Consider the following 27,835-nt stretch of genomic DNA (forward strand, 5'->3'; position numbering starts at 1 on the left):
ACTCTGGTGGAGATCAAACAATCAGCGATTCCACATTAGCACAGGTATTTTATAGGTAAACCGTAGGGTGTGGCCGAGCAAGCCTGTGTGTCTTAAAGAAGTATCCACATACCCTGACAGCAGGGGGATCATTCTCCATATGTATGGAATATGTAACGGAGTGGACAGATAGCCGCTATACAATAGAGAAACTCTATGATATCAAGTAGAGGCAACAGCCTACTGAATCATTGATAGATTAATACCATGGATACACTATGCAAATTCTGTTTTAGTCATTGATGCCAGTTGCAAAAACCTGACTGAAGAGAGAGACACATTGAAGACAAATCTGAATAACTTTGGAAAGTATGATGATAAAACTACATCAATCATCAGAGCATTGTAATTTTGTGCTTCTGCCTATGGCAGTTGAATCATAGGATCAAAGTGTGGAGAAGACATGGAGAACGCTATGCTGATTGCTGCACCAATAGAGTAACATCTTTTGGTGGAGACAGTGTGATGGTGTGGGGCAGCATCTCTCTCACTGGAAAAATGAGGCTTGTCATCACTGGAGGCAATCTCAATGCAGAGAGATATCGAGATGAGATTTGGCAACCAGTGGCAATCCCATATCTCCACAGTCTGGGACCGAATTCTATCCTCCAAGATGACAACGCCTGCCCCCACCAAGCGGGGTTTATCAGAGGCTACCTCCAGATTTTGGGAGTGGAGAGGATGGAATGGCCTGCCAGCAGTCCTGACCTCAACCCCATTGAACACATGTGGGATCAACTTGGGCGTGCTGTCCGTGAGTGACCAACACAACCATGTTGGCTGACTTGCGACAAATGCTGATTGAAGAATGGGATGCCATCCCACAGCAGTGTGTGACCAGGCTGGTGACCAGCATGAGGAGGAGGTGCCAGGCTGTTGTGGCTGTGTATGGTTCTTCCACACGCTACTGAGGCTCCTGTCTGTTAAATGAATAAATTGTTAAATTGCCAATATGTCTTGTTTCTTCAAACTTCAATCATCCAATCCACCAAACAAGAGTCAATGGCAGAATAAGTTAAGAGAAGATTTGGCAAATTTTTCATGGGCATAACCCGCATACTCAGCTCTGCTGCTCATCCCACAAATGCATGTTCCTTACAAATGTGGCACCATTTAAAAGGGAAATAACCAGGCTTTCCAATGGTATAAAATTTATTGCCAAGAAGCATTGTTACAACAAAGAAATAATCAATAATAACAATAATCAACACAAATTTCCTTACTTTTTGTGCTAAATTTATATTTTATGAGTGTGCAGATGAAAACATAGAATTGTAATTTTTTGCTTGCTTTCTCAGTTTCACACAGTTTGTTTCCACTTTATTAACATTAAGAAAAAACAGAATTAGGATCAAACTTTCCAATTTTAAGTTTACGCTTTTTTTTTGGCTATTATATTGAAATGAACTCTATTCACAATTTTTAGCCTATGAGCATTCATGAGATCCAGCATATAGATCACTCATACATACACCTTGCCTCTTTGGTTTGTAGCTGTATAAGAGCATACGAATAGTTTGCAAATATTAAACAAACACGAATTAACAAACTTAATTTGTTAATTCGTGTTGATAGTGAGATATTCAGCTTCTTTCTGTTTTTCACTATTCTCAACAAGGATGGGTGTATTTCAACCATAGTGCCCGTTACATTTCTTCAATCAAGAAAACCTGGAAAGTGAGCACAGATGACTGTCTGCTCAAACAACTGTGTTTTTGCGTGTGTGTGTGTGTGTGTGTGTGTGTGTGTGTGTGGATATACCTGTATGAATCTTCGCATAGGAAAGACATAGTACAGACAAAGTCAATCAGTTTTATCTATATTATGTTGTTTACAATTTGTTTCTCTCCTCATAAACAAGAATTTCACAAGCCAGTTCAAGAAGAACATGTGGATTGGACTGACTGACTCAGAGAAAAAGGGGACATGGAAATGGTTGGATGGGACTCCGCTGACCACAAGGTTTACACATTTTTAAAATTAAAATTACATCATTGTCTTGTGCAGAAGTAAAGGCCTTAAATATCTTGCACAGTGCACAAATAACTAATTTGGTCTTTAATCTTAAGGAAAAACATATTGGTAACACATGCAAAAAAGGAAAGATTATGATTTGGAATTGTTCAAAATTCATAACTTAATTTCGTTGATGCATTGATTGCATAATAAAATGCTTATTGGGTTGTGTTATTTGATAAATACTTATTTGTTTTTTTATTTTAGCTACTGGGGTCCTAAGGAGCCTAATGGTCTTGGAAAGAAAGATTGTGTGGAAATAAAGTATTATGATTTGGAAAAGAGCTGGAATGATGAAGGATGTCAAGTTTCACACTTCTGGATTTGTCAAAAGAAAGCCTCTCTGTAGCTGTGCATCCAAACCCAGCAGGCAATATCAGGACAAAAAGATACATTTCTCAATTTCAGTTAAACTAAAGCAGTGCTGATATCACATCCACACTAACCTGACTACAACTGAAAATGTGTCCTTTTCATTTCATTTCACATGTAAGCCATGTTTTCACATTTAGTCAGCTTAATGAGGACCGAGCCAGAAAAGTTATTGCTGCATAGATTCAAATATCCAGCTATAAGTTCACTGCTTTGGTTGTAGAAAATAATGGCTGTGATGTATTATCTGTAATCTGATTCAGATACATATAAACATACTTTTTAAATGTGTAAATGTCTTAAACATCAACTGGAAGTCACTCTCCTTGGTACTTACCAAGGAAGACTTGGGGCTTTAACCACCAAAATCTTACACATTTCAAGTGAGCCCTGCCTGTGACAAGTAACCACTGTGATCATGCAAGTGCAAGCTTCTTACAGTCAATGACCTCTCAGTGAGTTTTCATGTGTTCAATAAACATAGATTAAACAAACATATGATTATGCCTTCATTTTGACAATGTAAGGGATAATTTGTCCTTTTATTTAGATAACAACCTGAGCCATTTAGTTTTAAGAAATATAGCAATAAGCTTTGGCTGCACTGGATACAGTTGCCCCTTTAACACCTCAAACAGTGAAATCTTGTCAAATCATCTCCTTGGAAAAAGAGGACATCTGTATCCTTAAAAGAACATGCAGGAAAACACAGCAGAGTTTCTGTAAAGTCCATGTCCACCACTCATAAAAGACTTACTTGCCATATAAAGTAAAAAAATAAAAGTGGCAATAGATCAATATTTGTTAATCTCTGCCAGTTTTTATCTACCACCACTGACCTGTCATATTAATTCTCCAACTATCATCTGCTGCTGACTGTGACTCATTTTAAATTCTCATCTAGAAACTTGACTTGATCTCCCCTAAAGAGTTCTAAAAGGTGATGACCAACATGTACGACTTTCTATGACAGCAACACTTACAAGAAACCCTCGTGTGGCTTCCCCTCAGCATGAGTGTATTTATACACCATGAATACATAGTGTTACATAGTTTGCTCTGACTGTCAGAGCAGCAGTCAAAGTCTGTTATATGGAGAAGTTTATGTTGAGGAAGAATGGCAAATAAGGAAGACCAAAACTTATATTATATTAATTTAATTAGTAATATATTATGTATTATATTATGTATTTTATCATCTTGTATCTATGTCTTGCTGCAAAACCAATTGCCCTGTGGGAACAAATAAAGGCGGAAGTTGAGACCAAAACTGTGTTTCTGCAAAAGCAGAGAAAAAAAAATAGAAAAGAGGAAGCAGTTAACATCGAAACATCTTCACACATATTTGTCTAACCCAAGTAGATAAAATTTGGTGCTGAGCAGCAACGTTGAAGACGGTGAAATGATGGCTGCTGCAGAGCCTGGTGAGACAGAAATCTTATAACTAAACAAACATCTTTATTCTCAGTTTTAACCTTATTGGCAAATATTGTAATCATATTGTAAACATTCATCTTTTCTATTTACAATATCAAAATGTAAGCATGAAATGCAAAGTGTGATAGCTAAGTGTTTGTGAGAGTTCATTTTATAATGCATAAAATAATGTATAGATTTGTTTTAATATGGTGTAATTTATTCAGTAACTGTGTTGACCTTATATATATATTTTTTTTCTACCTTCTTGTTTCACTTGTAGTATGTAGTATACAATCTGTTTGAGTCAATTATTTGATGGTCCCTCACTTTATACACAATGACATGAAGGGGCCTGCCTATCTCCTCAGAAACTTTCAGAGCTGTAGTTCAAATCATTAAATTATGACAAATTTTCACAAATTTAATCTTTGAATTGTTGCTATAGTACTATTACTACTACTATTACGACTACTACTACTACGACTACTACTACTACGACTACCAATAGTACTACTACTACTACTACTACTACTACTACTACTACTACTTCATATCAAAGTATTTGCACCAAAGATGAGGAAGATGAAAAAGAAGATTCAGGCTATCATCAGCAATAATTTGTTATTGTATTTCTAAACCTGTTTGAACATTTCTTCATAATTTTAGAAATACTTGATCAAATATTTGAAGGCATAAAGTTTCCATCATTACTACATGTTCATTTTAATTAATCTCAATAAATACTAATCTCAATTCTTACTTAGAGGCACATTCATTTGAATTTATAAATCCCAAGTTATTTTTTATACTTTTTTTTGTAATAATGCCACATACTGTAGTGCAATGCGTGACTCCCACTAAAGACCGCGCTTGTGTGTCATCAAAATGGCGTTCAGAGGAGAACTTCTCCGAGGCGAACATACACAGGCAGTTGTCAAGGACACTGATGTGTGGGGGGCACATGAAGACGGAGAAAAAGCTCCCATCAGCCTTTTTCACTGAAGACAGTTTTACATGTGGCAGTAGAAAAAGCACAGGTGTAAATAATGAAATTAACAATGGCTGAATTACATTTAGCTGCTTCAGTTTCAGGGTCCTGATATTGTGCCTGCTGGCTCACTGTCACACTGTCATGACTTACTGAGGCATCGTTAATATTATTAGTAACACCTGTGGTTTTTCTGCTATGACAAGTCAAAATGTCTGTTGTGAAAGAGGCTTATATATTACATATTGCTTACAATGTATTTCATTAAAGATCAGAAGCACCTCTCAAATAGAGTTTAGTCAACCACAGATGTGAATATGATTTATATCAGTCATGTTATTTCAAGTAATAGTTTTATATGTTGGAAATATGCTCCACCACCCAAAGTCAAAGCACAGGACTGTAACCTGCTATCACTCTGAAGTTGGTTGGTAAGACAAACTTTTATTATAGACTATGGTGTGTAATGTGAGTAAAAAAACAATTTAAAAAATAGTACATAAATGTCATCCTTGAAGTAATCTGTCCTGTTGACAGTCATCATTTTTCGATTCAAGGAAAATTTTAATAATTCAAAAAAAATGTTTAATTAATTAAATTAAATATTTAATAATAATATTCATAAGAATTAATTAAATTTAATGAATTAAAATATTTATTAGCCAAAGCACTCGGGTTTCAGCTTCACAATTGTTTTCCATTGTCATGTTTAAAAGAACTCTATCGTTAGGCTGAGAAACGTAATAATTACTCTGAGTCTGTGTGATTTCTGCACCCAGGGAGAAAACCGTACAGAGGGGTTGTTTTGAGCTTTGGACTCCTGTGTATCTTACAAGCTGCTCTCAACGTTTCCCTGCGTCTTGCTCTCTGTGAGTCCTTTTGAATTGTGTTTGTACGTCCACCCTGTGTCTCCCCTGCATTGAAGTTCACCATCTGATTATTATATATAAGACAGATAAGTGTTAAGTGTATACTGTTACATATTTCTTTCCAAACATAACAGTTTCTAAAAGTTCTGTCCTGTTTGGTATTGCAGAGAAAAATGTGTTTGGCTGACATTCAGAGAGAGATACAAGTTTGTGGGCCTTTATAATCAAAAAGCAAAATAATATTAAAATTACTGTTACAACAAAGCTGTAAGATCAAGTAAGAAGGGTTTGGATCACATTTTGGGCCGTTAAGACATTAAACCAATGTCAGAATGTTCAGCCTGTAAATCTGCTTATATATTAAATGGAAATTCAGTTTTAACATGAAGTGTCTCCTATGTTGTGGTCATGTTGTAATTCTGTTGCAACTGATGGTAATCTCTCTGTTGTAAATGGCCAACTTATTGCACAATTTGCATGAAAGTCTTTCTTCTCTTTCAGACCATTTTGACAATACCAGCTGCAAACGCCTGACTGCAGAAAGAGACACGTTGAAGAGGAACTTGAGTGACTTTGGTTAGTACAGTGATGAACTACACCAATAACAAGGACTTGTATCCGAAGTTGTATAAGTGTAATATTTAGAAAATGCTTCATGTCAGATGAAAGCTGCCATTTAAATGTTGTCAGTGCCAGAAAGACCGGTATCATGATCCACTGATGTACATGGGTTCAGTTTGGGACCAAGAGTTTTAAAGTTCCTGAAATGTGTCACTGAGTTAGTTGCTCTTGCAACAGCCAACTGGCCATCAGTGATTCATTCATGGTTGAGCATCAATGGCATCCAATTATTGAATTAAATAAAAATTATATTATATTACAAGCTATGATGATCACAATCACTTGCTCTGACTGCTTCCTAAATGTTCCAGTCTTCATATATTTTCATCAGTGTGTAGATCACTTGATCAATGATAACATAGACCTCACCTCAGTTTGTGTTCTCCGGCTACGTTGCAGTCTCTGATATTATCTTCTGTTTGGCAGCACATAAGAGTTTGTGGTTGACTGGCTTTTAAAGACAGAGGTACATGTATGGGAAAGTTTACAATCAGAAACAATCAGAAAGTTTAATAGCAGTAACACAACTGATGGCTGTTTAATTAATGCAAAGCTTGTGTGATACTATACCACTGAGAAAGAAGAGGATGGAACATTAAAGCTTTTAGTTCATGCTATTAATTTTGGCCATCAAAGTAAAAAATTAATCCCAAGTCAAAATGTTCTGCAAGTCACACATATCACCTTGGCTTTGTATGAGGGAATGGTTTATGAACAGTACAACTATATTAAACCACCTATCATTAATATATTAAAACCATAGCCTGTAAAAAATATGGACGTAGCTACCGTGACGTCACCCATTGGTTTCTGAAGAGCAGTTTTGAAGATCAAAGTGGGCGGCTGAATGAAACAAGCCACCTAGCAGCTAGCAACCTGTATAACTTTACGACTTAATGAATTTAAACAGGTGAGTTATAAAAAAATTCACCCCCGTACAGTTGTCATGAAAGGGTAAGTTAGCTATAGAGACCAAAACCATTTTTTGTACCAGGCTGTAAACATGTTTATTTCTGCTGTAAAGTTGGTCATTTTAACATGGTTGTCTATGGAGATTGACTCGCTTTTGGAGCCTCAAGTGGCCATTCAAGGAACTGCAGTTTTTGGCACTTTCCCATTGGCTTCATTTTTCAGCCCCAGAGGTTGCCGCTTGAGTATAACACAATTTCCATATTGTTTTAAAGTACATCATCTCTGTACTTGTGGACATGCTTTGATGCTGTTGCATGACAGCTTCATATTACTCTTTCTGCTCTCAGATAACAAGACACTGAACCTTGAGGCCAACTTTAACACCCTCCCTGAGGAGAGAGATGAGCTGAAGAAGAAGTGGACTGACTTTGGTAAGTGTGAAAATTAAACTGCACCAAGCAATCACAAAAAGTTTTGCAGTCCATTTGTCACACTTGACAACATGAGCGGCAGAGAAGATTGATATGCAGCCATGTTATGTGCTGTTGTCTCAGCCGACTACTCGTTCTCTGGAAACAATGTCAGCATTATGTGTTGTGTGATGTAAAGGAAAAAAATCTGATTTGATTGATAAAAAAATCATTTGACTCAGATTTCATCATCACCTAGTGTGAAAGTGGTGTGAATCTTATTGTGAATGATTGACAACTATTTATATTATTTATATGGTAAAAATCCTAATATTGACTATTAATGTTAAAAAAATAAACCAATGTCATTAGTAATGATGGACTGTTGTCGATTTATTGGGATATAGCTCATAAACAAATGACAATAATATACATTTGAACTGATTGATTCTCTTCAAATCTGTTATTAACTGATCATGTAATCATTGTTTATTTAGGGTGTGACATATTTGTCAAAGTTAGATGTTAAAGGACGGGTTCACAGTTTTTCAAGTCTCTCTTAAAACAACAGCCAGGAACCCAAATGAAGCAGGTTTTGCTCGCTGTAATCATTCCTCCTGTTCACACTGACTATTAGAAGATCCCCTCCAAACGTGTTTACAGTGTAAGTGATGGGGACAAAATCCACAGTCTTCGTTTGAGCAAAGATGTATTTAAAAGTTTATCTGAAGATAATATGATGCTTCAGTCACCTGAGTTAGTCAAATGAAGCAGATATCTTCCACAGTTTCAGTCTTTTTTAATTAAAAGTTTCCCTCTTTGGGTCTCGATGGACAGTGTTTTCCTGTTCAGCTGCAGCGGAAGGATCGTAACAAAAAGAACAAATTTGGCACGAAAAAAATGGTAACTTTGAAAGATTTTGACTTGATTTGACTAATTTATGCAGCTGCAGCCTCATATCATACATTTTTAAATAAAGATCTTCATGGAAGGAGGACTGTGGATTTTGTCCCCATCACTTACATTGAAAGTGCATTATGAAGAGATCTCTTAATTGCCAATATGAACAGGAGGAATGATTACAGCAAGAAAAACATGTTTCAATGTTCATTCTGACACCTGACTATTGTTTTAGGACAGACTTGAAAAGTTAAGAACTTATCTTTTCTTGTTATGACTCTGTAGATTTCTACTACTGTATAAAACATTTATAACACTTTGACTCCAAGCCTGTAATATATCATCTTTCTGTTCTTGCATAGATTTCTTTATTATCCCTGTTTACATATTTCTGAATAATATGATGCAGTTTTGATACCCCAGAGGAAATTTGTTAATTCTTGTTACTGGCGTATTAAGGATTTGTCCTTTTTTTTTGCTCACAGTTCACTACTCCCAAAAAGGATGGGTGTATTTCAGCGGTAGTTTCTATTATATTTCTTCGAACATGAAAACCTGGCATGAGAGTAGAAATGACTGTCTGCAAAGAGGGATGGACCTAGTGGTTGTCAACAGCAGAGACGAACAGGTCTGTGTCTGCGTGTGTGTGTGTGTGTGTGTGTGTGTGTGTGTGTGTATACTAATGGATTAATCAGTGTTTATCACAGACACAGAAAGAGTGAAATATTGATTGAATGCAAGTTCATCAAGGTACAGGATGACGGAAATTGGTTAAATATTTATTGATTGTTGTGTGTTTCTCTTTAAAAACAAGGCATTCATAAATCGATACCAAACGAGGATATGGATTGGACTGACTGACCGTGAGAGAGAGGGGACGTGGAAATGGGTGGATGGGACTCTACTGACAACAAGGTTCACACATTAATATTCATTCAAACTAAATCAATCTTTGTAGTGAAACTAAAGCCTCTTTCAAATCACAATAGCAGCTGAGTAGACTTTAGATTTTTATAAGCTGACTACATTGTCAACAGTTTTTAGGGAAATAATTTTGATTTGTCATCGTTTTAAGTTTAACTTGGCCACATTCTGTGTGTTGCTGTTCATTAAATGTTTGATGGTTTGTGTTCTTTATTAAAACCTCATTTCCTTTGGGTTTGTTTTCAGCTTCTGGCACTCTGGGGAGCCTAACGATTATGAAGGACAAAATGAAGACTGTGTAGAAACAAGATTCGACAATGAGGAAAGCGGCTGGAATGATGCAATATGTGGACATAGAAAGCTATGGATCTGTGAAAAGAAAATGTCTCTCTAACTCAGCTTACACACCACCATGGCATCTACTACTATATATAACTACTGTATGTTTAAGACATGAAGATAAGATTCATTTACCACTTTCAGCTAAAGACAGCACTGAAACATGATCATTGCTAAGCTGCAGGCAAAGCGACATCAGACACAAATATCCAAATTTGTTTAGAAAATGATAGACTGTAATGTATCCATACTTTGATTAATTTCTAATACATACTATTGCTGAATAAAAGTGTTTTGTTGTCATCATAAGAATGGGACAGACAGCGCAGAGTCTCACCAGGTTAAACTTCATTCTGTCACCTCCCACACTGCACTATATCTTAAAGGATAGGTCCACAATTTTTAAAATCTCTTTTTTTTTCAATTTTGATAAAGAGAAGAAAGAAAATGTGTACATGTGAAACATATGTGCTTAGTCTCACATATATAAACTTAAAAGAATTGAACCAGTTTATTATCGAACAAACTGGAAGGCCTGAAAGTATAATTAATATAATAATAATAATAATATAATTCTTGACCTTTTCTCTTTCCATAAATATAGTGAGATTATGCAATGAAGTTTCTCCAACAGGAGGTGGATAAAAAAGCATTGAACTAAAGAAATTTATCCTGAGAAGAAGTTCAATTTTATAATCGATTTTCTACCAGAAAAAGATATTGATAAATTTCTCCATCTCACTCAATCTGACTCTATAGATTAAAAAAGAGAATTAAAAATAATTATTTCAGATGGGAAACCAACCACCAATTTTTCAAGCCTATCTTAAAACAGTAGTCAGGTGTGTGTGTGTGGCTACGTTGAAACAGTTTTAACTTGCCGTCATCGTTCCTCCTGTCTGTAACGGCCCCGAGGAGATCTCTTCCTAACGTGATTTCAATGTAAGAAAATAGTGGACAAAATCCACAAAATCCTGTGTAATCTGCAGCAAGTGAGTATCTTCCAAAGTTACAATCTTTTAGGAGGACATTCTTTCTTTGTGTTACTGTCCCTAAACTGCAGATTAGCAAAGGATCAGTGGCTCATATTAACTTCAGCTGAATTTAAGAATGAATTTTTACAAAGTACGAGGACGTGTGGATTTTGTCTCCCATTGCTTACATTGGAAATGTGTCAAGAAGGGATCTTTTCACAGTCAGTGTGGACAGGAGGACACTTGTTTCCATTGTGGTCCCTGATGTAAAGACAGTATTGATGCAGGAGTCCAGGTGCCAAAAAATCCAGGAACCACAATCATGGCTAAAAGTGTATTAGGTCCACCTAGAGCTGAAACTTATGCAGTAATACAGCAGCCCAGCAACAAATCCACCCTTCATGAAAGTTATAATGTTTAGTTTGTGTTGAAGCTGTTTTTGAGAGGTGTTGACTCAACATCATGGTCATTTTGTAGGTTGTGTCCCTGTTGAATTGTATTACATTATTGTGAAAAGTGTTTGTAATATTTAGTCTACCATCGTTGATACAAATGTAGAGGACAATGTGACTTCAACTTCTTTGCACTCGTTGTCGTTTTCTTTCAAAAATCCATTTAAAAATAAAAATAAAATCTTACTAATTATGTACAAGGTTGATTCAGTTTTTAACACTGTCGCCTTTCGTTGTGGACTTTGTACATTCTCAGTGTGTCTGTGTGGGTTTCTTTGGGTCTCTGGTATCTTCCCACAGTCCAGACTCCAGGTTAAGCTCAAAGGGTGACTGAATTTTTGCTGGTGCTTGCTATCTCATAATCTACCTTCTATTGCTTTTATCTATTTTTAATCTGTTGATACAGATCCAGTTTTATTTCTATGTGTCTAAACATTGTTGTGTTCACTCCTTTTATGTGGTACTTATTATACTTATTATATAATATATATATATAATATAATACTTATTATACTTATTATATTATATGTAATATTATTATTTCTAAAGCTTGTCAAATGTACTAATTTCTGTTAACATTACAGCCTCTATGATCGTTTTACCCTTGTATTCCTCTTTATATATGAATAAATATTTTTCCTACATGTGTTTTAAACAACAGCATCTTCTAACCTGAGTGTCCTCAGACTTCTGAGTGATCACCATCAGTTATTGATATGTTAAAAAGGATCTTGATTGATATTGACAAATGCCACCAAAACACTTTTTATAGAGATGAAATACATGCAGATTATAACAGAATCCAACAAAACAGATCATAACCCCAAAAATGACTCAACCTGAAAGTTCTCTAATTACAGACTGAAAACCACAAATGTGTCATAGATATTGGAGATAAAACAGAAAACCACACTGTTTACAGTACATACTGAGTGTAAGGAGGAAGACGCACCATCAATACCAAATGTACCAAACTGTATATTTAAAGGTCTTTAGGAAGCAGGTTTACTGAGTCATCTGGATAACTAACTAAAAGGGTTTGTTCAAAGGACGACTCCAAGTTATCCTGATAACTTAGTAAACTTGAATCATGAACTAATAAATACACAGATGTTAACTATTTATTTCCCTGTAAAGTAAAGTGTGCATTATGTATGCTTTATTAATGTTAACTATCAATTACTCGTCAGGAGCATGTGGTTTATTATTCACAAATAATAAACAAACTTATCTATGATTAATAGGTTGATGCTGTAGTTATAGATATTAATTTAGTAGGAATGACAGTAAATTACTGTGTAACCAACACAGTCATAATGTACTGAAAGAAAAACAATAATCTAAAGGACATTAAGTCAGCTGAGATTATATACAACAAAGATGATGGAGTGCCTGGTATCCTGGAGGTTTAGGTACATACAATCATTTGCTGTAACCACAGTGTCCCTGGTTCAGTTCCAGCCGGGGACTTAAGTTGCATTTCATACCCCTCTGTCTCTCCCCATGTTTCCTGTCTGTCTCTTTCTCTGTCCAAAAAAGGCAAAATAACAGAAAAGAGTTCATGCTGAAAATGTACATTTTTATATTTTTTGGGCTTGTAAACGTATTTGTTGTCCAGTGGGCTACAGATATCATCTCAGCTTTCCGATTTGGACCTCTGAGTTGTCAGGACTATCGGTACAATTTCATACAATGTCACACAATTTCAAGTGTTTCATTCAACAATATCAAAGTACAATCCAAAGTACAGAGCAAATTGTATTATTATAGTTACTAATTTGAACTGATTATAAATTGCATGGCACAACCTGGCTGTGAAAAAAAACATACAAGCAAAGTTAAAATTGACATCATACACTTTATTATACGTTAAGATATAAAATGTCTTGATTTGTATAATAATAATAAAACATAAAAAATAAAAATAATAATGGGCACTTGAACTGCTATTTTAAAATTCAGTAAAGGCATCTGCCAATTTGGATGAACTTTTCAATGAGTCCAACTTTTTACATTTCCATTATTAGATAAATCCCATTGCTAACATGTTGCTAATATAAACATGTCCATGTTAATTCTATACTTTAATGCAAATGTTTCTCTTGTAACACCTTTTTAAAATATACAAATATCTTATACAAGTGTTAAAAATTGGACCAAAGTAGCTGTTGTCAAAGAATTCCAGAAAAGTATTAAAAAATGTGTCTTGTTATGTTTTATGTCCTGACATTTTGTTTGCTGCTAAGTTTCCAAAGGTTAAATGATGTCAGTGTGGGTTTTCTCTCCCCTGGTACACTGACATTTCCAAGATGGTAACCTGAGACAACCTCAGTGTTCAACTACAGTAATAAACTGAAATGTGTAAATCTTTCTGCTCTCTCTCAGACACTTCTGAAGATGAAACATCAGATACTGAGGCCATTTCAAAAAATGTGACGAAAGAGAGACGAGCTAAAGAGAAAGCTGACTATCTTTAGTAAGTATGAGGATGAAACTAAACACACCTGTAATAAATATGAAATATTATTGAAACGGAAACTTATACCCTTATGTAATTATCTTAAGTTATTATCTTATACTGCCTTTATAGCCAAAAGCAAATTGTAAGACTTTGTCTCTCTGCTTCCTGTGTGAAAATGTTCCTAACAGGTAGCATCAAACGTGAGCTGTGCATAACTTTACTTCTCATTAGACAGAGGCAGAGAGGGAAAGTCCAGTGAGGAAAGGCAGATAAATCTTAATTCTCAGAAGACCCAGAGAAACTCCCTAGAGACATGATGAATTAATTCAAAGAAACCTATTAGGGTGACAAATATGGGATGTTTGTGGCACACGCAGCTCTATGTACAAATACTGGCACTGAACTTTTACAGTATCTCTTAAGCCTAGTAAACTAGGGGAGCTGCATTTGCAAATGTGAACAATAAAACTCTGAAAGACAGCTTGCTCTCTGTGAATTCATCTTTAAATTTCCACAATAATTATTATCTGTTTTTGCTTTGGTTTCATAGATGTACAAATTCCATTAGTATTGGGACTGACTTAAGCAGATTGAGTATTGGCTGTTTACTATAGCTAAAAACCTGTATGTAAGTGTAAAAACAACAAGTTGTGGTTTTACAGTGAGTAAATTGCTGGACTGTTTCTTGGCCAGTGTCAGCAGAGAGAGAGATAAGGAAGTGCTGGCTTCCGCTGTGATAACATCTAGTAGGTGAAAGGCAGCTTCCATGTAAGAAGAAATTCAGCACATTTATTTACTCTGATTATAGGTGTGTACATAGCTAGCAACCACATCCTGTACAACAGTGTTGTTAAAAACAGAAAGTTTCCATGTTTGAAAGTACAAGCTTTCATTACTTTATGTTGACATATTCAATATAAGGTAATGAAAGAAACGTATCAAGGCCAGAGCCACCTGAACCTCTTACACTGCGGAGATGACATTGCTTCCAGCAATCACACATTGTTCTTCTCACTCTTTATTCTTATTCCATCTTCCGTATGTTTTTTGCGGCATTTCAACTGCTGCATACTTTGTGCTATAAAAACCATTCAACTGTCTATCTGTGCATCTCATTCAGCAGATGTGTGCTTGTATTTTTCTGACATTTTCAGGTATCACCAGTGTGATCAGGCACAGTGGAGAGCACAGATATTTTTAGGGCAGAAATGTTTTTCTAAACTGCTGTCACTCCCACAGTTTTAACTCCTCAAGCACATATCTTGCCTCAGTATGTTGCCACAAGCCTCCTCTCTCTCAAAATGTAAATACATTTCACATAGGACTTATAGTTTTTGAGATCTGAACCTTAATTGATAGAGAGTCCCTGTCATGTTCTCATTGACTGCAATACAGTCTGCAGGATGTGTGTCTTATCTCACTGCAGTTTCTTAAACTTACAGATTCTCTCTTCCTTCAAACACTTTTTACACATATCATTCATTCTCATGTTAAACTAGTCTTGCTTTCACTAATGATGTACAAATCTCTGGGCCTCAAGCTCTAGTTTGAGACAAATACATTTTCATCATCAAAATGGAGATTTTTTCCTCTCATTTCTGTGAATGTCTGTTGGCTCAGTGGTTTAGAACACTGCTCTCTGATCAGCTTCACCTTAGAGGACAAGGTTGTGTGTTTGATACCTGCTCACTGCAGTGCTCCTCATTATATTGCTCTCATGTACAAAGTTGCTTTACATCTCTATCATGTACCGTAAGTCAATTCCTCTCTAGCTTAACATTATTATCTAAAATGTGGATTGATATGCTACATTGATATACAAGGTAACACGTGGGTGTTGTGGTTGTCCACCACAATGGTGTCATAAATTGACTTTTATTCAGTTTTAAGCCACATTTTCACGATAAACTTTTTCGATCTTGGTCGTTTTTAACTATATCTTTTAACTGGATGAGGGATTTTAGTCATCGGACATCTGGATCTTAAGTTATTGGAGGAACAAGCTGAGCAAACGTTAGCAGCAGTTCAGCTAGCAGCCTCTCCCAGACAACCTGTGCCCGCTGGACTGCGTTGGATAAACACTTATTTTTTATGTGAAACTGCTTTACTCAGTGTTTTAACCGGGTCTGTTTGTTTTGGAGTGGGGGAAACCTCTGCGGACATTCAGCTCCTGGTAAAAATATCCTGAATTATGAATACTGAAGTAATCCTAACTTGGAGAAGCTGGTTGTTTAACAATGAAGACAATAACTCCAATGATCCTATGCTACTTCACAATGTCATCAAACTCCGTCTCTTGTTATTGTTTTGATTGAGAGACCCCTAGCAGCAGAAATTACATATTGTGCGTTTAAAATCCCAATTTATTTTTTTCAGGATCAGGTTTATGTTGCTATATTATGAATAGCAGTCATTTTAACTCATAGTTTTAGAGTCAAATGAGATTTAAACTTTTAGAATAATTCCTTTCATTTTATATATATCACTGCGGCTTGAACTACAGATGGATTGTGACGACAAGTAAAATTGCAAACTATATGCACAGAACAAATGGTGATTGCTGGATCATCAATATCGTCAATATGAATTTAACTTAAAAAGAGACATCATCTGCTCTTGGCCGCATATTTGAGCTGCTTTATGACCCAGACAACAACAAGCTTCTCTGAGAAAATCCATTTGTGTGCCACAGGTGCACCAGGCAAGCCTGGCCACAAAATTACCAGAAGTCCACTAGGTATGCTCCCAGCATATGGCGTACTTGATTTACCTTGATATACCTGGCAAGTTTATACCTTCTTGCATGAAGCCATCAGACATTTAAAAGGTTTCCATTCAGCCAGTATTCATTGGACTCCATCTGTGTTCCTCGTGATGGAAGAGCCTTGTTTTACCCCTGCTTTCACATAGAAAGGCTCTGATGTTGGTTCAGGTGTTGATGTTGGAGGATGGAGAGGAACTTGGGTGCTACTCCAATTTTGGAGAGTTGTTTCCATGGCAGTGTCTGATTTATGGTGTCAAAAGCTTTAGAGAGCTTTATCCCACTAGAACACTGCGCTCTCAGTATGCAGGCTTACTGGTGGTCCCTACATTCTCTAAAAGTAGAATGGGAGGCAGAGCCTTCAGCTATCAGGCTCCTCTTCTATGGAACCATCTACCGGATTCAGTCCGGGGTGCACACACCCTCTCTATGTTTAAGAGTAGGCTTAAAACTTTCCTTTTTGATAAAGCTTATAGTTAGGGCTGACCAGGCTCGCCTTGGATCAGCCCTTAGTTATGCTGCTATAGGCCTAGACTGCTGGGGGACTTCCCATGATGCACTGAGCTCCTCTCTCCTCCTCCTCCTCCTCTCCATCTGTATGCATTCATGTAACATCAATGCATGTCACTAACTTTGCTTCTTCCCCGGAGTTTTTTTTTTTTTGTGCTTTCTCTTCTCACAGGAAAAGCTGAGTTCCGGGCCGAACCTTCGCGGTCCTTCACAGTCCTGATGGCATCCTTCCCTGGCTGTTGCTGCTCGTGCTTGTTGTTGTTGTTGTTGTGATTTTTTTCTTCTGTCCCCCCTCCCCCTTTCCCTCTCTCTTTCTCTCTCTCAACCCAACCGGTCAAAGCAGATGGCCGCCCACCAAGAGCCGGGGTCTGCTTGAGGTTTCTACCCGTTAAAGGGGAGTTTTTCCTTACCACTGTCGCCAAGTGCTTGTTCATGGGGGAACTGTTGGGTCTCTGTATATTAAAGAGTACGGTCTTGACCTGCTCTATGTGAAAAGTGCCTTGAGATGACTTCTGTTGTGATATGGCGCTATATAAATAAAAATTGATTGATTGAGAGAGTTCAATGAAGGTAACATGGAAATCTTTCCTCTGCTTGCGGTATTTCTCTTAAATTTGTCGTATGACAAAGATCATGTTGGTGGTACATCTGCCTTTCCTAAAGCCACATTGTGTTTCTAGAAGGGCATTTTCAGAGATGTGCTCCACCAGTCTGTTGACCATGACCTTTGCCAGCACCTTTCCAACAACTTTTACCCTTCTATTTGTTAGATGATCACAATCTTGGCATGCTTCCACTCTTGTGGGATCATCTCAGATTGCTAAACATTTGTGATCAGAAGGTGCAGGCGGCATGTGAGGAGGTACCCCCCATGCGTTAGGACCTCTGTTGGAATCCCATCAGGACCAACACTTTTGTTTTTCAAGCTTCTGATGGCTAACCATACAAGCAAGGCAGTGTATTCAGGCAAGCATTACAGCTGTGTTCATAAAATAAGAAATTAGCGTCTGCTGCAGTGAAGTTATTACATCATTCTCCTCTAAGGGACTTTCAAGCTTGCGTTACAGAGACACCATCTTTTCACAGATCCAGAAGTTTTGATCTTTACATGCTATATCATTCCAGCTGTTTTTCTTGTCATGGAGCCTTATTTCTACACAGTCTTCAGTTTTGCCTTCATATCCGTTGGGTTCCCTGGTCTTGGAAAGAAAGATTGTGTGGAAATAAAGTATTATGATTTGGAAAAGAGCTGGAATGATGAAGGATGTCAAGTTTCACACTTCTGGATTTGTGAAAAGAAAGCCTCTCTGTAGCTGTGCATCCAAACCCAGCAGGCAATATCAGGACAAAAAGATACATTTCTCAATTTCAGTTAAACTAAAGCAGTGCTGATATCACATCCACACTAACCTGACTACAACTGAAAATGTGTCTTTTTCATTACATTTCACTTGTAAACCCTGTTTTCACATTTAGTCAGCTTAATGAGGACCGAGCCAGAAAAGTTATTGCTGCATAGATTCAAATATCCAGCCATAAGTTCACTGCTTTGGTTGTAGAAAATAATGGCTGTAATGTATTATCTGTAATGTGATTCAGATACATATAAACATACTTTTTAAATGTGTAAATGTCTTAAACATCAACTGGAAGTCACTCTCCTAGGTACTTACCAAGGAAGACTTGGGGCTTTAACCACCAAAATCTTACACATTTCAAGTGAGCCCTGCCTGTGACAAGTAACCACTGTGATCATGCAAGTGCAAGCTTCTTACAGTCAATGACCTCTCAGTGAGTTTTCATGTGTTCAATAAACATAGATTAAATAAACATATGATTATGCCTTCATTTTGACAATGTAAGGGATCATTTGTCCTTTTATTTAGATAACAACCTGAGCCATTTAGTTTTAAGAAATATAGCGATAAGCTTTGGCTGCACTGGATACAGTTGCCCCTTTAACACCTCAAACAGTGAAATCTTGTCAAATCATCTCCTTGGAAAAAGAGGACGTCTGTATCCTTAAAAGAAGATGCAGGAAAACACAGCAGAGTTTCTGTAAAGTCCATGTCCACCACTCATAAAAGACTTACTTGCCATATAAAGTAAAAAAAATAAAAGTGGCAATAGATCAATATTTGTTAATCCCTGCCAGTTTTTATCTACCACCACTGACCTGTCATATTAATTCTCCAACTATCATCTGCTGCTGACTGTGACTCATTTTAAATTCTCATCCAGAAACTTGACTTGATCTCCACTAAAGAGTTCTAAAAGGTGATGACCAACATGTACGACTTTCTATGACAGTAACACTTACAAGAAACCCTCGTGTGGCTTTCCCTCAGCATGAGTGTATTTATACACCATGAATACATAGTGTTACGTGGTTTGCTCTGACTGCCAGAGCAGCAGTCAAAGTCCGTTATATGGAGAAGTTTATGTTGAGGAAGAATGGCAAATAAGGAAGACCAAAACTTATATTATATTATGTATTATATTATGTATTTTATCATCTTGTATCTATGTCTTGCTGCAAAACCAATTGCCCTGTGGGAACAAATAAAGGTGGAAGTTGAGACCAAACCTGTGTGGCTGCAGAAGCAGAGAAAAAAAATAGAAAAGAGGAAGCAGTTAACATCGAAACATCGTCATACATATTTGTCTAACCCAAGTAGATAAAATTTGGTGCTGAGCCACAACGTTGAAGACGATGAAATGATGGCTGCTGCAGAGCCTGGTGAGACAGAAATCTTATAACTAAACAAACATCTTTATTCTCAGTTTTAACCTTAGGGGCAAATATTGTAATCATATTGTAAACATTCATCTTTTCTATTTACAATATAAAAATGTAAACATGAAATGCAAAGTTTGATAGTTATGTGTTTGTGAGAGTTCATTTTATAATGCATAAAATAATGTATAGATCTGTTTTAATAACGTGTAATTTATTCAGTAACTGTGTTGACCTTACATATATTTTTTTTCTACCTTCTTATTTCACTTGTAGTATGTGGTATACAATCTGTTTGAGTCAATTATTTGATGGTCCCTCACTTTATACACAATGACATGAAGGGGCCTGCCTATCTCCTCAGAAACTTTCAGAGCTGTAGTTCAAATCACTAAATTATGACAAATTTTCACAAATTTAATCTTTGAATTGTTGCTATAGTACTATTACTACTACTATTATGACTACTAATACTACGACTACTACTACTACTAGTACTATTACTACTAGTATGACTACTACTACTTCTTCATATCAAAGTATTTGCACCAAAGATGAGGAAGATGAAAAAGAAGATTCAGGCTATCATCAGCAATAATTTGTTATTGTATTTCTAAACCTGTTTGAACATTTCTTCATAATTTTACAAACACTTGATCAAATGTTTGAAGGCATAAAGTTTCCATCATTACCACATGTTCATTTTAATTAATCTCAATAAATACTAATCTCAATTCTTACTTAGAGGCACATTCATTTGAATTTATTAATCCCAAATGCGTGACTCCCACTAAAGACCGCACTTGCGTGTCATCAAAACGGCGTTCAGAGGAGAACTTCTCCAAGGCGAACATACACAGGCAGTTGTCAAGGACACTGATGTGTGGGGGGCACATGAAGACGGAGAAAAAGCTCCCATCAGCCTTTTTCACTGAGGACAGTTTTACATGTGGCAGTAGAAAAAGCACAGGTGTACATAATGAAATTAACAATGGCTGAATTACATTTAGCTGCTTCAGTTTCAGGGTCCTGATATTATGCCTGCTGGCTCACTGTCACACTGTTATGACTTACTGAGACATCGTTAATATTGTTAGTAACACCTGTGGTTTTCCTGCTATGACAAGTCAAAATGTCTGTTGTGAAAGAGGCTTATATATTACATATTGCTTACAATGTATTTCATTAAAGATTAGAAGCACCTCTCAAGTAGAGTTTAGTCAACCACAGATGTGAATATGATTTACATCAGTCATGTTATTTCAAGTAATAGTTTTATATGTTGGAAATACGCTCCACCACCCAAAGTCAAAGCACAGGACTGTACTGCTATTACTGTCAAGTTGGATGGTAAGACAAACTTTTATTATAGACTATGGTGTGTAATGTGAGTAGCAAAAACAATTTAAAAAATAGTACATAAATGTCATCCTTGAAGTAATCTGTCCTGTTGACAGTCATGTCAACAGGACATGACTGTTGTTGTTTCCATTCAAGGAAAATTTTAATAATTCTAAACAAAATAATTAATTAAGTAAATTAAATAATTAATAATAATAATAATAATAATTGATTAAATTTTTACTCTGAGTCTGTGTGATTTCTGCACCCAGGGAGAAAATTGTACAGAGTGGTTGTTGTGTGCCTTGGACTCCTGTGTATCTTACAAGCTGCTCTCAACATTTCCCTGCGTCTTGCTCTCTGTGAGTCCTTTTGAATTGTATTTGTACGTCCACCCTGTGTCTACCCTGCATTGAAATTCACCATCTGATTATTATATATAAGACTGTAAAGTGTTAAGTGTGTACTGTTACATATTTCTGTCCAAACATAACAGTTTCTAAAAGTTCTGTCCTGTTTGGTATTGCAGAAAAAAATGTGTTTGGCTGACATTCAGAGAGAGATACAAGTTTGTGGGCCTTTAGAATCACAAAGCAAAATAATATTAAAACTACTGTTACAACAAAGCTGTAAGATCAAGTAAGAAGGGTTTGGATCACATTTTGGGCCATTAAGACATTAAACCAATGTCAGAATTTTCAGCCTGTAAATCTGCTTATATATTAAATGGAAATTCAGTTTTAAAATGAAGTGTCTCTTATGTCGTGGTCATGCTGTAATTCTGTTGCAACTAATGGTAATCTCAGCAGGTGATTGGATGAACTATCTCTCTGTCATCGTCCTACCTTGCGAGGCAGCTGGATTTGCGAGATCACAAGATCACGCCAGAATCCTTATAGGATGCTGATTGGTCTGAACCATCGATGGTTTGGACGCAAGTGCAGAACTTGAAGCCTGACAAGATGGATTCTTGTGTGATCTTGTGAATCCAGCTGCTTTTCAAGGTAATTAATTTCGGCCATCAAAGTAAAGATTAATCCTAAATCAAAATGTTCTGCTTTTAGTCTTGTGAATATAAAGTCACATATATCACCTTGACTTTGTATGAGGGAATGGTTTATATATACGGTATAACAATATTAAACTTTACCTTTCATTAAAAGTTAAAACACAATTTCCATATTGTTTTAAAGTACATCATCTCTTTATTTGTGGACGTGCTTTGATGCTGTTGCATGACAGCTTCATAATACTCTTTCTGCTCTCAGATAACAAGATACTGGACCTTGAGGCCAGCTTTAAAACCCTCACTGAGGAGAGAGATGAGCTGAAGAAGAAGCTGACTGACTTTGGTAAGTGTGAAAATTAAACTGCACCAAGCAATCACAAAAAGTTTTGCAGTCCATTTGTCACACTTGACAACATGAGCGGCAGAGAAGATTGATATGCAGCCATGTTATGTGCTGTTGTCTCAGCCGACTACTTGTGCTCTGGAAACAATGTCAGCATTATGTGTTGTGTGATGTAAAGGAAAATCTGATTTGATTGATAAAAAAAATCATTTGACTCAGATTTCATCATCATCTAGTGTGAAAGTGGTGTGAATCTTATGTGAATGATTTGACAACTATTTATATTATTTATATGGTAAAAATCCTAATATTGACTGTTAATGTTAAAAAAATAAACCAATGTCATTAGTAATGATGGACTGTTGTCGATTTATTGGGATATAGCTGATAAACAAGTGACAATAATGTACATTTGAACTGATTGATTCTCTTTAAATCTGTTATTAACTGATCATGTAATCATTGTTTATTTAGGGTGTTACATATTTGTCAAAGTTAGATGTTAAAGGACGGGTTCACAGTTTTTCAAGTCTCTCTTAAAACAACAGCCAGGAACCCAAATGAACATTGAAGCAGGTTTTGCTCGCTGTAATCATTCCTCCTGTTCATACTGACTATTAGAAGATCCCCTCCAAACATGTTTACAGTGTAAGTGATGGGGACAAAATCCACAGTCCTCGTTTGAGCAAAGATGTATTTAAAAGTTTATCTTAAGATAATATGATGCTTCAGTCACCTGAGTTAGTCAAATGAAGCAGATATCTTCCACAGTTTCAGTCTTTTTTAATTAAAAGTTTCCCTCATCTTTGGGTCTCGATGGACAGTGTTTTCCTGTTCAGCTGCAGTGGAAGGATCGTAACAAAAAGAGGGAATTTTGCACTAAAAAAACAGTAACAATTGACTTGATTTGATGAATTTGTGCAGCTGTGTGCAGTTTCTAAAAGTTCTGTCCTGTTTGGTATTGCAGAAAAAAATGTATTTGGCTGACAGTCAGAGAGAGATACAAGTTTGTGGGCCTTTAGAATCACAAAGCAAAATAACCATTAAGAAATTAAACCAATGTCAGAATTTTCAGCCTGTAAATCTGCTTATATATTAAATGGAAATTCAGTTTTAAAATGAAGTGTCTCCTATGTTTTGGTATGCTGCAATTCTGTTGCAACTGATGGTAATCTCTCTGTTGTAAATGGCCAACTTATTGCACAATTTGCATGAAAGTCTTTCTTCTCTTTCAGACCATTCTTACAGTACCAGCTACAAACGCCTGACCGAAGAAAGAGACACGTTGAAGAAGAACCTGAGTGACTGTGGTTAGTACAGTGATGAACTACACCAATAACAAGGACTTGTATCCAAAGTTGTATAAGTGTAATATTTAGAAAATGCTTCATGTCAGATGAAAGCTGCCATTTAAATGTTGTCAGTGCCAGAAAGACCGGTATCATGATCCACTGATGTACATGGGTTCAGTTTGGGACCAAGAGTTTATAAGTTCCTGAAATGTGTCACTGAGTTAGTTGTTCTTGCAACAGCCAACTGGCCATCAGTGATTCATTCATGGTTGAGCATCAATGGCATCCAATTATTGAATTAAATAAAAATTATATTATATTACAAGCTATGATGATCACGATCACTTGCTCTGACTGCTTCTTAAATGTTCCAGTCTACATATGTTTTCATCAGTGTGTAGATCACTTGATCAATGACAACATAGACCTCACCTCAGTTTGTGTTCTCAGGCTACGTTGCAGTCTCTGATATTATCTTCTGTTTGGCAGCACATAAGAGTTTGTGGTTGACTGACTTTTAAAGACAGAGGTACATGTATGGGAAAGTTTACAATCAGAAACAATCAGAAAGTTTAATAGCAGTAACACAACTGATGTCTGTTTAATTAATGCAAAGCTTGTGTGATACTATACCACTGAGAAAAAAGAGGATGTAACATTAAAGCTTTTAGTTCATGCTTTTCATTTTGGCCATCAAAGTAAAAATTAAACCCCAGTCAAAATGTTCTGCTTTTAGTCTTGCAGATATAAAGTCACATATATCACCTTGGCTTTGTATGAGGGAATGGTTTATGTACAGTTTAACAATATTAAACTTTACACAATTTCCATATTGTTTTAAAGTACATCATCTCTGTACTTGTGGACATGCTTTGATGCTGTTGTATGACAGCTTCATATTACTTTTTCTGTTCTCAGATAACAAGACACTGGACCTTGAGGCCAGCTTTAAAACCCTCACTGAGGAGAGAGATGAGCTGAGGAAGAATCTGACTGACTTTGGTAAGTGTGAAAATTAAACTGCACCAAGCAATCACAAAAAGTTTTGCAGTCCATTTGTCACACTTGACAACATGAGCAGCAGAGAAGATTGATATGCAGCCATGTTATGTGCTGTTGTCTCAGCCGACTACTCGTGCTCTGGAAACAATGTCAGCATTATGTGTTGTGTGATGTAAAGGAAAAAAATCTGATTTGATTGATAAAAAAATCATTTTAACTCAGATTTCATCATCATCTAGTGTGAAAGTGGTGTGAATCTTATTGTGAATGGTTGACAACTATTTATATTATTCATATGGTAAAAATCCTAATATTGACTGTTAATGTTAGAAAAATGAACCAATGTCATTAGTAATGATGGTCTGATGTTGATTTATTGGGATATAGCTGATAAACAAATGACAATAATGTACATTTGAACTGATTGATTCTCTTTAAATCTGTTATTAACTGATCATGTAATCATTGTTTATTTAGGGTGTTACATATTTGTCAAAGTTAGATATTAAAGGACGGGTTCACAGTTTTTCAAGTCTCTCTTAAAACAACAGCCAGGAACCCAATGAACATTGAAGCAGGTTTTGCTCGCTGTAATCATTCCTCCTGTTCATACTGACTATTAGAAGATCCCCTCCAAACATGTTTACAGTGTAAGTGATGGGGACAAAATCCACAGTCCTCGTTTGAGCAAAGATGTATTTAAAAGTTTATCTTAAGATAATATGATGCTTCAGTCACCTGAGTTAGTCAAATGAAGCAGATATCTTCCACAGTTTCAGTCTTTTTTAATTAAGTTTCCCTCTTTGGGTCTCGATGGACAGTGTTTTCCTGTTAAGCTGCAGTGGAAGGATCGTAACAAAAAGAAGGAATTTGGCACTAAAAAACGGTAACTTTGAAAGATTTTGACTTGATTTGACTAATTTGTGCAGCTGCAGCCTCATATCATACATTTTTAAATAAAGATCTTCATGGAAGGAGGACTGTGGATTTTGTCCCCATCACTTACATTGAAAGTGCATTATGAAGAGATCTCTTAATTGCCCATATGAACAGGAGGAATGATTACAGCAAGAAAAACATGTTTCAATGTTCATTCTGACACCTGACTATTGTTTTAGGACAGACTTGAAAAGTTAAGAACTTATCTTTTCTTGTTATGACTCTGTAGATTTCTACTACTGTATAAAACATTTATAACACTTTGACTCCAAGCCTGTAATATATCATCTTTCTGTTCTTGCATAGATTTCTTTATTATCCCTGTTTACATATCTCTGAATAATATGATGCAGTTTTGATACCTCAGTGGAAATGTATTTGTTAATTCTTGTTACTGGCGTATTAAGGATTTGTCCTTTTTTGTTGTTTACAGTTCATGACCAACAAAGATGGGTGTATTTCAATGGTAGTTTCTATTATATTTCTTCGAACATCAAAACCTGGAATGAGAGTAGAACTGACTGTCTGCAAAGAGGGGCGGACCTAGTGGTTGTCAACAGCGAAGAAGAACAGGTCTGTGTGTGTGTGTGTGTGTGTGTGTGTGTGTGTGTACTAATGGATGAATCAGTGTTTATCACAGACACAGAAAGAGTGAAATATTGATTGAATGCAAGTTCATCAAGGTACAGAATGACGGAAATTGGTTAAATATTTATTGATTATTGTATGTGTCTCTTTAAAAACAAGGAATTCATAAATCGAAACCCAAAGACGATGTGGATTGGATTGACTGACAGTGAGAGAGAGGGGACGTGGAAATGGGTGGATGGGACTCCACTGACAACAAGGTTCACACATTAATATTCATTCAAACTAAATCAATCTTTGTAGTGAAACTAAAGCCTCTTTCAAATCACAATAGCAGCTGAGTAGACTTTAGATTTTTATAAGCTGACTACATTGTCAACAGTTTTTAGGGAAATATTTTTGATTTGTCATTGTTTTAAGTTTAACTTGGCCACATTCTGTGTGTTGCTGTTCATTAAATGTTTGATGGTTTGTGTTCTTTATTAAAACCTCATTTCCTTTGGGTTTGTTTTCAGCTTCTGGCTCTCTGGGGAGCCTAACGATTATGAAGGACAAAATGAAGACTGTGTAGAAACAATGTTCTACAGAAACGAACACGGCTGGAATGATGTAACATGTAGACATAGAAATTTATGGATCTGTGAAAAGAAAATGTTTCTCTAACTCAGCTTACACACCACCATGGCATCTACTACTATATATAACTACTGTATGTTTAAGACATGAAGGTAAAATTCATTTACCACTTTCAGCTAAAGACAGCACTGAAACATGATCATTGCTAAGCTGCAGGCAAAGTGGCATCAGACACAAATATCTAACTTGGTTTAGAAAATGATAGACTGTAATGTATCCATACTTTGATTCATTTCTAATACATGTTATCGCTAAATAAAAGTGTTTTGTTGTCATCATAAGAATGGGACAGGCAGTGCAGAGTCTCACCAGGTTAAACTTCATTCTGTCACCTCCCACACTGCATTATATCTTAAAGGATTGGTCCACAATTTTTAAAATCTCTTTTTTTTTTCAATTTTGATAAAGAGAAGAAAGAATATGTGTACATGTGAAACATATGTGCTTGGTCTCACATATATAAACTTAAAAGAATTGAACCAGTTTATTATCGAACAAACTGGAAGGCCTGAAAGTATAATTAATATAATAATAATAATATAATTCTTGAGCTTTTCTCTTTCCATAAATATAGTGAGATTATGCAATGAAGTTTCTCCAACAGGAGGTGGATAAAAAAGCATTGAACTAAAGAAATTTATCCTGAGAAGAAGTTCAATTTTATAATTGATTTTCTACCAGAAAAAGATATTGATACATTTCTCCATCTCAATCAATCTGACTCTATAGATTAAAAAAGAGAATTGAAAAAAATAATTATTTCAGATGGGAAACCAACCACCAATTTTTCAAGCCTATCTTAAAACAGTAGTCAGGTGTGTGTGTGTGTGTGGCTACGTTGAAATAGTTTTAACTTGCCATCATTGTTCCTCCTGTCTGTAACGGCCCCGAGGAGATCTCTTCCTAACGTGATTTCAATGTAAGAAAATACGTGACAAAATCCACAAAATCCTGTGTAATCTGCAGCAAGTGAGTATCTTC

General features: G+C 36.1%; 1 protein-coding gene across 3 annotated transcripts in view; it reads left to right on the forward strand.

Annotated features, from left to right (window-relative positions):
• The window catches only part of LOC137175520 (C-type lectin domain family 4 member F-like), a 103,581-nt gene that overhangs the window by 33,625 nt on the left and 42,121 nt on the right, over positions 1-27,835 (forward strand). For 2 of the 3 annotated variants that reach the window (XM_067581192.1, XM_067581212.1), the window contains 4 exons: positions 6,205-6,279; positions 22,314-22,397; positions 23,633-23,707; positions 24,608-24,691. In XM_067581192.1, coding sequence (XP_067437293.1) covers positions 6,205-6,279; positions 22,314-22,397; positions 23,633-23,707; positions 24,608-24,691 — 318 coding nt within the window. Of the gene's footprint in view, positions 1-3,602; positions 3,852-5,613; positions 5,704-6,204; positions 6,280-22,313; positions 22,398-23,632; positions 23,708-24,607; positions 24,692-27,835 lie in introns of those variants that run through there. The other variant, XM_067581202.1, reaches the window with a different exon arrangement.

The sequence above is a fragment of the Thunnus thynnus genome, chromosome 3 (genome assembly GCF_963924715.1).
Source record: "Thunnus thynnus chromosome 3, fThuThy2.1, whole genome shotgun sequence".
Classification (NCBI taxonomy): Eukaryota; Metazoa; Chordata; class Actinopteri; order Scombriformes; family Scombridae; genus Thunnus; species Thunnus thynnus.